Here is a 12,467-nt window from a genome sequence, read left to right as displayed (position 1 = left end):
TAAAGCCAGCTTGAACATCTGGAAATTCACGGTTCATGTATAGTTCAAGCCTGGCTTGGAGAATTTTGAGCATTACTTTGCTAGTGTTTGAGATGAGTGCAATTGAGCAGTAGTTTGGCATTGCCTTTCTTTGGGATTGGAATGAAAACTGACATTTTCTAGTCCTGTGGCCACTGCTGAGTTTTCCAAATTTGCTGGCATATTGATTGCAGCACTTTCACAGCATCATCGTTTAGGATTTAAATAGCTCAACCGGAATTCCATCACCTCCACTAGCTTTGTTCATAGTGATGCTTCCTAAGGTCCACTTGACTTCACATTCCAGGATGTCTGGCTGTAGGTTAGTGGTCACACCATCTTGATTATCTGGGTCGTGAAGATCTTTTTTGTACAGTTCTTCTGTGTATTCTTGCCACCTCTTCTTAATATCTTCTGCTTCTGCTAGGTCCATACCATTTCTGTCCTTTATCGAGCCCATCTTTGCATGAAATGTTCCCTTGGTGTCTCTAATTTTCTTGAAGAGATCTCTAGTCTTTCCCATTCTGTTGTTTTCCTCTATTTCTTTGCATTGATTGTTGAGGTAGGCTTTCTTATCTCTCCTTGTTATTCTTTGGAACTCTGCATTCAAATGGGTGTATTTCTCCTTTTCTCCTTTGCTTTTTGCTTCTCTTCTTTCCACAGCTATTTCTAAGGCCTCCTCGGACAACCATTTTGCTTTATTGCATTTCTTTTTCCTGGGGATTGTCTTGATCCCTGTCTCCTGCACAATGTCACAACCCTCCGTCTATAGTTCATCACACACTCTGTCTATCAGATCTAGTCTCTTAAATCTATTTCTCGCATCCACTGTATAATCATAAGGAACTTGATTTAGGTCATACTTGAATGGTCTAGTCATTTTCCCTACTTTCTTCAATTTAAGTCTGAATTTGGCAATAACACACTACAGTGTATTTAAAAGAATTAAAGTCAAAGACACTATGTTCTCTAAATTAAAATTCAATAATATTAAAATATTAAGAAAAACTCAAAATATTTGGAAATTTGTCAATATGACTTCTAAAGTATCTGTGTGTCAAAGGAGAAATCACAAGAAAAATATTTCTAAGTGAATGATAGTATAAGCACAACATAGCCAAATCTGTGAGATGTAGTAAAAGCAGCTATTAGAAGGAAATTTATAAATTTAAGTGATGCTTTTGAACTGTGGTGTTGGAGAAGACTCTTGAGAGTCCCTTGGACTGCAAGGAGATCCAACCAGTCTGATCTCCTAAAGGAATCAGTCCTGGGTGTTCATTGGAAGGACTGATGTTGAGGCTAAAACTTCAATACTTTGGCCACCTGATGCAAAGAGCTGACTCACTTGAAAAGACCCTGATGCTGGGAAAGATTGAGGGCAGGAGGAAAAGGGGACAACAGAGGATGAGATGAGATGGTTGGATGGCATCACCAACTCAATGGACATGGGTTTGGGTAGACTCCGGGAGTTGGTGATAGACAGGGAGGCCTGGCATGCTGCGGTTCATGGGGTTGCAAAAAGTCGGACACAACTGAGCAATTAAACTGAACTGAACTGAACTGAAATGCTCACATTATAAAAGAAGAAAAGCCTAAAATCAATGTTTTGGGTTTCAAATTAAAAACTTAAAAAATAAAGTAAGCTGAAAGTAAGTAGAGGAAAAAATAAAATAGTAAAAATCAATTAGAAATCAAGCAATCATGATAATTGGTAAAGTGAAAAGCATATTCTTATTAGAAGCAACAAAATCAATAAGTTCATTCACAGAAAGAAAACAGAGTCTGCAGATCACTGATATCAAGAAAGAAGACATTAAAGGGATAATAATGGAATAGTAACAACTTTTAGCCTTTAAATGAAACACCTTAAACAACAAATTCCTGGAAAAATACAATTTACCAAAATTATCATAGAAGGAAAAAGAAGAATAACTCAGTATTTATAAAACAAAGTAATTTACTATCTAAAACTGTCCCACAAAGAAAGCTCAGGCCCAGAAAACTTCCCTTGTAAATTTCAACAAACATTCAGGGAAGAGATAACACCACTTATATGTAAAGTCTTTTAGAAAATAGAAGAGAAGGGAACACTCTCCAACTTCTTTTATGGGACCAACATAATCTAAATACTTGGCAAAGACATCTAAAAGAATGAAAATAATAGACTAATATCCTCATGAACATAGACACAAAACTCCTTAATAAAATATTAGCAAACTGAATTCAACAACATATAGAAAGGATAGTACACTATAACTAACTGTGTTTATCTTAAGACTGAATGGCTGATTTAATATTTGAAAATCCTATTAACAACAGAATTTTTAAAAATTAAGTAAACTCATGGAGAAATAAATATGTGTGAATAAACAAATTCTTTAAAAATGAAAATTAATATGATGGGAATAACTCCAGCAGATATTAAAATGGTAATAAAGTACTTTAATAATTAAAAAGCATTTTGCACTCTAATAACGAAATAAGTGAAATAGGTAATTCAGAAGAAACACAAATACACATGATAAAATACAATATTTATTGATAAAGGGGAGAATTGAATAAATAATGTTGAGAAATCTAGTCTGCCATCTGGATAAAGAAATAAAGTTGATGGCTTATCTTTTTCCTTACTTAAAATAAATTCCAGATGAAACATAAATTTAAGTATTTTTTAAAATAAAAGTCCTTGGTGGTCCAGTAGCTAAGACTTCATGTTCTCAATCCAGGGAGCCCAGGTCTGAACCCTGGTCATGGAAGTAGATCCTATATGCCACAACTAAAGATCTCACATGCCCAGTGAAGATCGAAGATCCCGCATGCTTCAACTAAAGGCTCAGCACAGTCAAATAAATAAACAAATAAATATTTTCAAAAAAATTTATAAAAACAGCAGAAGAAAACTTGGAAATATATTTTGTAATTTCAGTGGTGGAGAAAACCTTTCTCAAAAAGACATAAACTTAGAAACTTGGAAGAATGATATGTTTAACAACCTAAAACTCAAAGACAGTAAATATAGCATTAGAAAGTTAAAACAAATAAGATAAATGGGAAAAAATATTTGCAATAATATATGGCAGAAACAGGACCAAGTTCCTTCATATATTAAGATCTCTTATAAATCAATTTAAAAAGATCAATGTTTCAACAGAAAAAAAAAATGTAGTATGGCCAAAAATAGGCAGTTCATAGAAATATAGATAAAACTACTTTCTAACATAAGAGAATCCTCAACTTCCTTCAAATTCTAGTGATGGAAATTAAAATAAAAATATTTTTCTTCATCTCACTGACTAAGAAATAGTTTCATAAAACACAATCTTGTTGAGGGTACATGAGAAAGGATTCATACTTACGGGAGCATAACCAGCTGTTGCCTGTTTAGAAGGCAATTCAGCAGCATCTATCATTAAAATCACAAGACTTTTGTCCTAATATTTCCACTTGTGGAAATTTACATTACAAATATATTTGCATATTTATGCAAAGTCCTGTTGTTGCCGTTATCAGACTCTTTGAGATCACACAGACTGTAGCCCACCAGGGTCCTTTGTCCATGGAATTTTCCGGGCAAGAATACTGGAGTGGGTTGCCATTTTCTTCTTCAGGAGATCTTCCCAACCCAGGGATTGAACCCTAGTTTCCTGCATTGGCAGGTAGGTTCTTTACCACTTAGCCACTAGGGAAGCCCATAGCTTTTGCTTGTAGTGGAAAAGATTAAATGCCCATTAATATAGGGCTAGATAAATAGATTAGACTTGAAATTGAATATTTTATAATATTAAAAAGACTGAAGTTAATCTTTCCATGATTATATAATAGTGTCTCCAAGGTATATCTTTGGGTAAAATAGCTTGAAACAAAGTATTTTATGATATGTGTACCCACTGTAAAATAATTTGTGATAAATATTTGCATTGATAAATATTATAAATATATAAAATATACATATATGCATGAAAGACAATTTTATCCTTTTATATTTACAGACTATTTCCCAAAGGGGGGGAAAAACATGAAAGTGTTGATTATCTCCTATGGAGATAATTCTGGAAACCTTAAGGTTTGGGATAGGAGAGAGATACTGACAATAACTAATTTTTATGCTGTTTAAATATATGTTTACAATGTGCATATGATATTGAAAAAGCCACCAGTTCAAAAAGTTAGTGAACTGAATCAATTGTTTCTAACATCCATGAAAAGAAGAAATAAAAAATAGGTCTTTGATATGATATGCTTTATGAAAAGAAAACCAATCACTTGATCAACCTATGCTTTTTTTTCAGTATTTTAGATTTTTCAGTTCTTACTACATACTAGGTCCAATACCAGGTACTTAAAGAACAACAATGACAATAATCAAAGATACCTGCCCTCAAAGAGCTTACAGTTCAGAGGAAGAAGGCTATCCTCTGGCTCAGACTTAAAATGTCAAAGAAATTCAGTTCCTTCTGAGCCCATCTCAAGAATTGACTCAGTTCAGCAATCCCCTGCTATAAACCTCATCAGGTCTCCTGGTAAATATCAATATCTCCAAGAGAGCTGGTGTCCCCTCCACTAAATCTCTAAAGAGACTTCTTTCAAGAAGTGCTATTAGCTTTCATGGGTTCTGTCCATTATGCTTTAGAGAATAATTTAATTTCCTAGAGGCATTTCACCTTTTCCCACCTTCATTTCTTTGACTTCTCTCTTCCTTCTGCTTGTCATATTCTTAAGCTTTTGTTCTTTTGTGACTGACTCCTACCCCAAGTCAAATATTGCAAGTGCTTCTCCAGGAAAGCTTCTCTGATCTCCGTCATATGAACTAGGTGAGTAACATGTCTTCCATGTCCCTCCAGCTCTTTCCACTTTACATTCAACCATTCACTTGTCAGGTACTCATATTAAAGTACTATGTAAATTGTGAAATGTTAAAATCGTATCCATGAACATCTGACATAGATTAGGAACTCAGGATTGTTTGATAAATTCAACTACAGCTTCCCTGTTCTCCCCTGGCTTCTCCCAGGTTACAGGGAGAACTGAATTTTGTGATTATTTTCCCTGCATTCCCCACCCCCACTGCACCACTTTCCCAAGTCTAAGACATCACACTCACTTGTCCAGCGACATCGCAGGGAAGGAAAACTTGCCCAGGCAGATGCAATAGATAGCACTCAGGGGAATCCACTGCAACTGCACACAGCAGAGCATGATGAAGTCATATTTGCAAATTAAGAGAGTCTTCTCTGTGATCAGCAAAATCCTCTCCTTCTCATTGTTCCAGTGGTCTATCCTGTAACAATCACCACAGAGAAGAAAAGTTGATGGCATAATCTTTCCAACTTAATTGTCTTCACTGAAACATCTCTACTAACACAAAAAATGATGAGGTTTATCACCTTGGAAGAAAGAGAAGTTGAAAAAATCATCCTCTCTCTCTCTCTTGTTCTGGCCCCGTGACCAAGGAAGGAGGGAGGCAGAGGATCACAGGAAAATGTTTTATGCCTGCAGAGCTCAGAGATGATTATCCTTGACAGGTTCCATCAGGGGAATAGCAAGATTGTATCACATTGGCAGTCAACTGATTCATGCTCCTCCATATCTTCCCAGTTCTCTAGAAAACCTTCATGGAGCCCATCCTTCTCAAAGGACACGAAAAATATCCCTTAATTTCAGCTCAATCTGGACAACTAAGCATTGGTTTATGCTAATCTTCAAAGGTCAAATTGCTGAATGAAGATAAAATGGAGACTTGAATTTAGGTTCACTGACCCCCACCCAAGCTATTCTATCATATTGAGCTCATTTTATCATTTTCCTGTGGTGGAAATACAGTGAAAGGAGTGAAATATGATTCTTACCAGCCAAAGACAAAGCAGACACTAGTAAGTGTTTACTGAGTTGACTTGCTTCAGATTTCAGAGTCTTTCAGGGTATGCAATGAAATATTCTGAGAGTTAAGAATCTATTCAACAGAGAGAACAGAGAGAGTGAAAGCAGTGGCTTATTTTTAAAAAGTGAGCATGGTCTGAAATTCCTCTCACCCACAGCATTTGCTATCTGTCTGCTAGAGTCTTTGTATATAGCACTGCGTGATGTGTATTATAACTTTTTCAGTGCATATTTGTCTTCCTAAGAAACTGGAAAGGATGACTGGGCTTCCTTGGTGGCTCAGATGTTAAAGAATCTGCCTGAAATGCAAGAGACCCAGGTTCAATCCCTACGTCAGGAAGGTCCCCTGGAGCATGGAATGGCTACTCACTCCAGTAGTTTTGCTTGGAGAATTCCACAGACAGAGAAGCCTGGCAGGCTACAGGTCATGGGGTCACAAAGAGTCAGACACAACTGAGCGACTGACACTTTCATTTTACTTTTAAGAGACTGAAAAGAATGATTTGTGATTGATACATATCTGAATTCCCACTACAAATCATCAATCTAATGTAAAGATTAAGATTGGTCACCCTGTTCCCATCCATTCTCACACAAAACCTCAGTGCTATTCTTAAAATACAAAAGGAGTGATGTTACCTCCCTGTTGACTTTGTTAAATGGCACCCTTTCAATTTCAGGATCAAATCCAACGGTCTGGCGTCTGCCCAGCACCATCTTATAGTAGGCTGAGAAAACTCGATGTCCAAGTCATGTCTTGAATGCCTCATTCAAAGATTTCTTAAACTCCTGTGTAAACTTGTATCCCCATTACATTTTTTCAAAGCATTCTGATCCATTTTCATTTTCAGCTCTTACCAGCATTTGTAAGAAGGAATGATATATAAGAGGTTTAGTAACTGATACCATGTGAATCTTGACAAGTCAGAATGGACACCAAAGTACAGAGGCTAGGGCAATTCCAGTGATGATGGTCTAAGAATCATCCCTACATATGTGTGTGTGTGTGTGTGTGTGTGTGTGTGCGCGCGCACATGCACACACACACACACTCCATGAGGGCAGAGACTGTACAGGGTTATTTACTCTGTTCCTGTCAAATAGCCTGCAATAAATAAATATCTGTTGTGATAACTGATTGCCAATCGTAAGTCTTTTGGAGGCCTTTGGGTCGGCTGAGTGTGGGGGTGAAAACATCAAGCTCTACTAATCACAAACTTTGTAAGATTGGACACTGAGTCTGTCTGTAGCTCACATTTCTTGTCTGTGAAATGCAGACAGTACCATACTCATCTCATAAGTTTGGGGAGAGGATTCAGGGGCAAACTTCTCAATCAGTGGTTCATAAAGGAGCTGTTACTATTTTTGGCAGGGAAATGGCAACCCACTGCAGTATTCTTGCCTGGGGAATTTCATGGACAGAGGAACCTGGCAGGCTACAGTCCATGTGGTCACAAAGAGTCGGACACACCTGAGCGACTTACACACCTAAGTAACTAGATGACCTTGAGTAACCCAATATATGCCCTTACTCAACATAGTTCAAAGACAGGGAAGACAAAGTTAGGAGTTAAATCAATTTGAGGAGGAACAGAAGGATACATAAAAAGAGAAAAGGGGAGGTGAAGGAGGTAGAAATATTGGGAAACAGACATAGAAAGAAAGAACCATGAGGCTGTGGCCCTGTTATATTTTGGCCATTACGCATGTACAAGTGTTAGCTTTGCATCTCCCCACCACCCTTGGAAGAAGGTCACACCTAAAGTCATTCAGCTGGAATATGGAGGTAGAGTTAGTGATATAGAGTCAAGAGATCTGGTTTAAATCTTGGTCCTATGGCTCCCATCCACTCCAACAATGTTGCAAGGCTCTACTCCACCAAGAGAAGAGAGAATTCTCGATAATCGGTTTAACACTCTGGCTTAGACAGAAAAAGATGAGGATTCTGAAATGTTTTATCAGCTATCTACATAAATTTCTCTAAATAGATTGTATCTACTTAGCAGCAAGTTATAAGCTGTGCCTAATAAACCAGGCTTGTTTTTAGTCTAAAATATCCTCAGATTTTGGTTGAAGGTTTTACTGAAAATGTCAGCACTCCATAATGAGATTTATTTTAAAAGGTAAAGGATGGATTCAGGGGGAAAAAAAGAGAGTTCTTTTTAGGAACACAGAGTGCTCTGCTGTGACACAGACTCTGCATAATTTTCATGTTGGGAAAGTCGGAATCCAAGTAAACACACAGGCTTATAAATAGTTTGGGGCCACCATCTCTAGCTTCTGGGTGGTATATTTATTTATTTAGACTTCAATCACACCTTTTCTTCCCAAAGAACTCTTGGAGAAAACACTGAATTTTATATTCCTAGTATTAATGCAATTTAAGTTTGGTGGTAATGTTCAAAACAAATATAGGAATAAGAATATCAATAATGATTCTGTGCAACTCATGGAGGATCACAAAGCCCTTGAATATCAATGCTTTTGTTTAATCTTCCCAACAATCCTTTGGACTAGATGCTATTAGCTTCATTTTAAAGAAAAAAAAAAAAAAACTAAGGTCCAGAGACCACTACAATAAATGACTTGCCCAATGCTTTACACAGAGCAAACAGTAGTTCAAGGACCTGAAATAAGTATGGAGACAGCAAATGCAGGCATAGTGTTAGCTTTCTCCCTGGGACCATGAACACTCAAATAAAGGACTTTTCAGCATGGTGTACAAGTGTGGTAAAAGCCACCTCCGGAAGGAGCTGATGTGATGGTCTATACCCATCCTGAAATCATTACCTCTCTGAAACAGCATCCATGACCATCCCCTCCAACCCTTGACCTCTTCCAGCATTCTCTGTCTTAGGGGGAAATCCTCCTTAAAGACTCCAAGACTTAGGAGTCTTTTTTCTCTTATTTTGTCACCTCACATGCTAAGTCCTAAACATTCTACTCCTCCAATACCTCTCAAAACCACTCACTTCTCTCCATCCTGACTTTCAACATTCTAATCCAATCTTCCCACATCTCCTGCCTGGACGACTGCAGTTCCCTTCTCACTGAGCTTGGGCTATTAGCCACCTGGACGTGGTTCATCTACACATTTTAGTTCCTTCCCAGCCTCATCATGATACTGCAATGAGGTAGACCATTTTAAGAACAAATTTGGTCTTTACCTCCCAACTCTGGCTTCAAATACTTCAATATCTCTCCATGGTTCTTAGGAGACATGACCAAAAAAAAAAAAAAAAAATCACCTAGTCTGAGGTTCTGCAGAGTTGGACCTTACCTATCTCTTCAAGGTCATTTCAGGCCAAGTCTCTGCACTCCTTTCTCCAGGATCTTTTTTCAGTTTCCAGGTTTTTTCAGTTTCGCCATGCCTAGTCCTACTGAAGGGGACTTTGCCTGTGTTATTCCCTCTGCCAGCCATATTGCTCCTAACCTTCTTTACCTACTTAACTCCTGCAGTGCTGAGCTCAATTACTGCTTACTCTGGCAAGCTTTCCCACCTCCGTGACCACTTATCCTGTTTCTAATATGTACTTTCATAAACTTCACATCTCTCCTTCACAGCACTTATTCCAGATGCAGTTTTATAGTTATTTCTGTGATTATCTAGTTAATGTCAATCTCCTCTCCTATACTGTAAACGTCATAGAGTCAGGTCTTATCATTCTGTCTCCAAAGTAGTAGGTTTCCCCAAAATAGTTCTGGAGTGAATTAGTGAAGAAGTAGCAGTTCCTTGAGAGTGTAGCACTGAAACACATGCATTACCCTATGTAAAACAGATAACCCCTGGGAATTTGCTATATGACGCAGGGAGCTCAACCGAGTGCCCTGTGACAACCCAGAGGGGTAGGAGGGGTGGGAGGTGGGAGGGAGGTTCAAGAGGGAGCAGACACGTGTATACCTATGTCTTATTCTTATTGATGTATGGCAGAACACACTATTATAAAGCAATTGTCCTCCAATAAAAAATTAAAAAAATTTTTGGAAAGATTTAACAGTTCTTGTGTAGTACAATCTTATATGCTTTGCCTCATGCTGCTTGAAGAATCTCATCCTTTGGTTCACACATTGAAACACTCCCCCATAAAATAGCACATTTCCAAAAAATAAATAAATAAACCAGTAACACTGGGAAAAGGTTCATACCAAAAGGATGAGGAAGAGCAGGATACAAAGTAACACCTTCAGTGTACTTCCAATTTTGTAACAATGATGACAAAAAACTATGTAGATCAAATGTGAACACTGATCATTTCTGAGCGGAAGGATTTCAAGTGGCTTTCGTTTCTTCTCATGCTTTCATTGATGGTGAAAATCACTTAGGCATGTCCAACTCTTTGTGACCCCATGTAGCCCGCCAGGCTTCTCTGTCCATGGAAATCTCCAGGCAAGAATACTGGAGTGGGTTGCCACTCCCTTCTCCAGGGGATCTTCCCAACTCAGGGATTGAACCTGGGTCCCCTCTATTGCAGGTGGATTTTTTACTGTCTCAGCTGCCAGGGAGGCCCCATGCTTTCATTAATCAAAGTTTAATTTTTATAATAAATGCTCTATTCATATGATAAAAGAGATATATGCTGTTAATTTTCACTGAAATATAGTTGATTTACAATTGTGTTAGTTTCAGGTATACAGCAAAGTGATTCAGCCACCCACACACACATATATTTTTACATTCTCCTCCATCATAAGTTATCACAAGATGTTGAGTGTAGTTCCCTGAGCTATGCAGCAGGTCTCTGTTGACTATTCATTTTGTGTATAGTACTATGTGTATTTTAATCCCAAACTCTTGATTTATCCCCTTGCCACTACCCACTTTTGTAACCATAAGTTTGTTTTTTATGTCTGTGACCCTATTTCTGTAGTGTAAGTAAGTTCATTTGTATCATTTTTTTAGATTTCACATAGAAGCGATATTGTATGATATTGTCTTTCTCTGGCTTCACTTAGTGGCATCTCTAGGTCTTATGACAATTTCTAGGTCCATCCATGTTGCTAGAAATGGCATTATTTCATTTGTGTGTATGTATGGCTGAGTAATAGTAAGATATCTTTAAAAAATAAGTAAAAAATCACCTATCCTTCAAGTTTTCATATTAAATTCTGTCTGTTTAATGGTGCCTTCGCCTCAGTTCCCCCACCCCTAGTAGATTGCATCTCTCTCGTGGTGCTAGTGATAAAGACCACACTTTTCAATGCAGGAGACATAAGAAATGAGGGTTCAGTCCCTGGGTTGTGAAGATCCCCTGGAGAAGGAAAAGGCAACCCACACCAGTATTCTTGCCTGGAGAATCCCATGGACAGAGGATCCTGGCGGGCTACAGTCCATAGGGTCGCAAAGAGTCGAACACACGCTCTTTAAATCCATGCAAGCATTTAGCAGTGCCTCAGTTGTGGCCTCAGTCACAGCTTTCTGTACTTGTCTTTCTGTTTTCCCCAGACTTGATGGGAGACCCTCTGGTGTAGAGACAGTGACTGAGCCCTGTGTGGGTTCCCTCACTGTGCCCAGCACAGAGCCAAAGAGAGAGCAAAGTCTTAGCAAATGAGCAGAATGTGGAATAAAGAGCTAGAATCATAAGATTCATCCCCTCAGTGATGAGAGCCTGTCTCTGCTGGCAGTGAATTGGCCACATCCTCCCATCAGCGCTGTTCCTCAGCACTAACTGCATTTTCCTTCTGCTGGAGAAGGGGCCCAGACTTCATGGAAATCAAGATCCTAGTTGCTCAGGGAGATTTGCAGTTTCCTGGGACTACAACAGTTTGGCCAGCAGAGGGCAACAGCGAACAAGCAATGACAGGCAGGACCTATCTGAGCAAGCTTCTAGGACCCCCCCACCCTGTTACTCAAACCATCCCAGGTGCCTTGCCAGTGGCCCCGGCCCTATGCCTAACAATACTCTCAGCAGCTCTTTTAGGGCTGTCAGATCAATTTTTATTTGGAAAAGAGCTTTCTCCCTAAAATATTCTTATATTATTCCCTCAACCACATACTATATGCACACACATACACACACATACCCCACTCATTAGAGACATCTTCCCAGATATTGAATACAGTGATTGTACCTGATTTATAAATCAATCTTTCCTGCGTCCTTCCAGCCTGTTAGCATAACCAGCCCTTGAAAGAGGAAGACAGCATCTTGGCTAGTCAGGAATCAGCAACTCAGAAGGAAAACACTAAATCATTCATTCCACCCATATTCCCTAGCACCCACTGGGGTTCCAGGCCCTGAAGAGAATCCAATTTGGGTTTGCTATTCAAACACAAACAGATGAAAAATGCATGGCATTGAAGCAAAGCAATTTCCCTCCCCCTGAGTTAAGTGAAGTCTTATAAAACCTTTAGCTAAATAACCCACATGCAATTCTTTCAATCATTTGGTTACTCTCTCCCCAGGCCTCTCCAATTTGTTTAAAATAGGGGACCCTTCAAGTAAACACAGTATTCTAATAAAAACCCGAAGTCCACAAACCTTCTCTGTTCCCTTCCCCTGACTTGACTTCCTGTGGTTCATTTTTTCCCACTATCCCATGCAGCCAGTCATGAACCAGGCCCTGTGCTCAGC

At 38.7% G+C, this 12,467-nt stretch overlaps 1 protein-coding gene across 2 annotated transcripts in view; it reads right to left on the bottom strand.

The window, feature by feature from the left end:
* TPRG1 (tumor protein p63 regulated 1) overlaps positions 1-12,467 on the bottom strand; it is a 158,687-nt gene that overhangs the window by 81,346 nt on the left and 64,874 nt on the right. For both annotated transcript variants that reach the window (XM_040253120.1, XM_040253119.1), the window contains exon 4: positions 5,120-5,296. In XM_040253120.1, coding sequence (XP_040109054.1) covers positions 5,120-5,296 — 177 coding nt within the window. The remainder of the gene's footprint in view (positions 1-5,119; positions 5,297-12,467) is intronic.

This window comes from Oryx dammah, unplaced genomic scaffold (assembly GCF_014754425.2).
Source record: "Oryx dammah isolate SB20612 unplaced genomic scaffold, SCBI_Odam_1.1 HiC_scaffold_2, whole genome shotgun sequence".
In the NCBI taxonomy this organism is placed as follows: domain Eukaryota; kingdom Metazoa; phylum Chordata; class Mammalia; order Artiodactyla; family Bovidae; genus Oryx; species Oryx dammah.
Note: the sequence above shows the minus strand (reverse complement) of the source record. Positions and strands in the feature narration are given on the sequence as shown.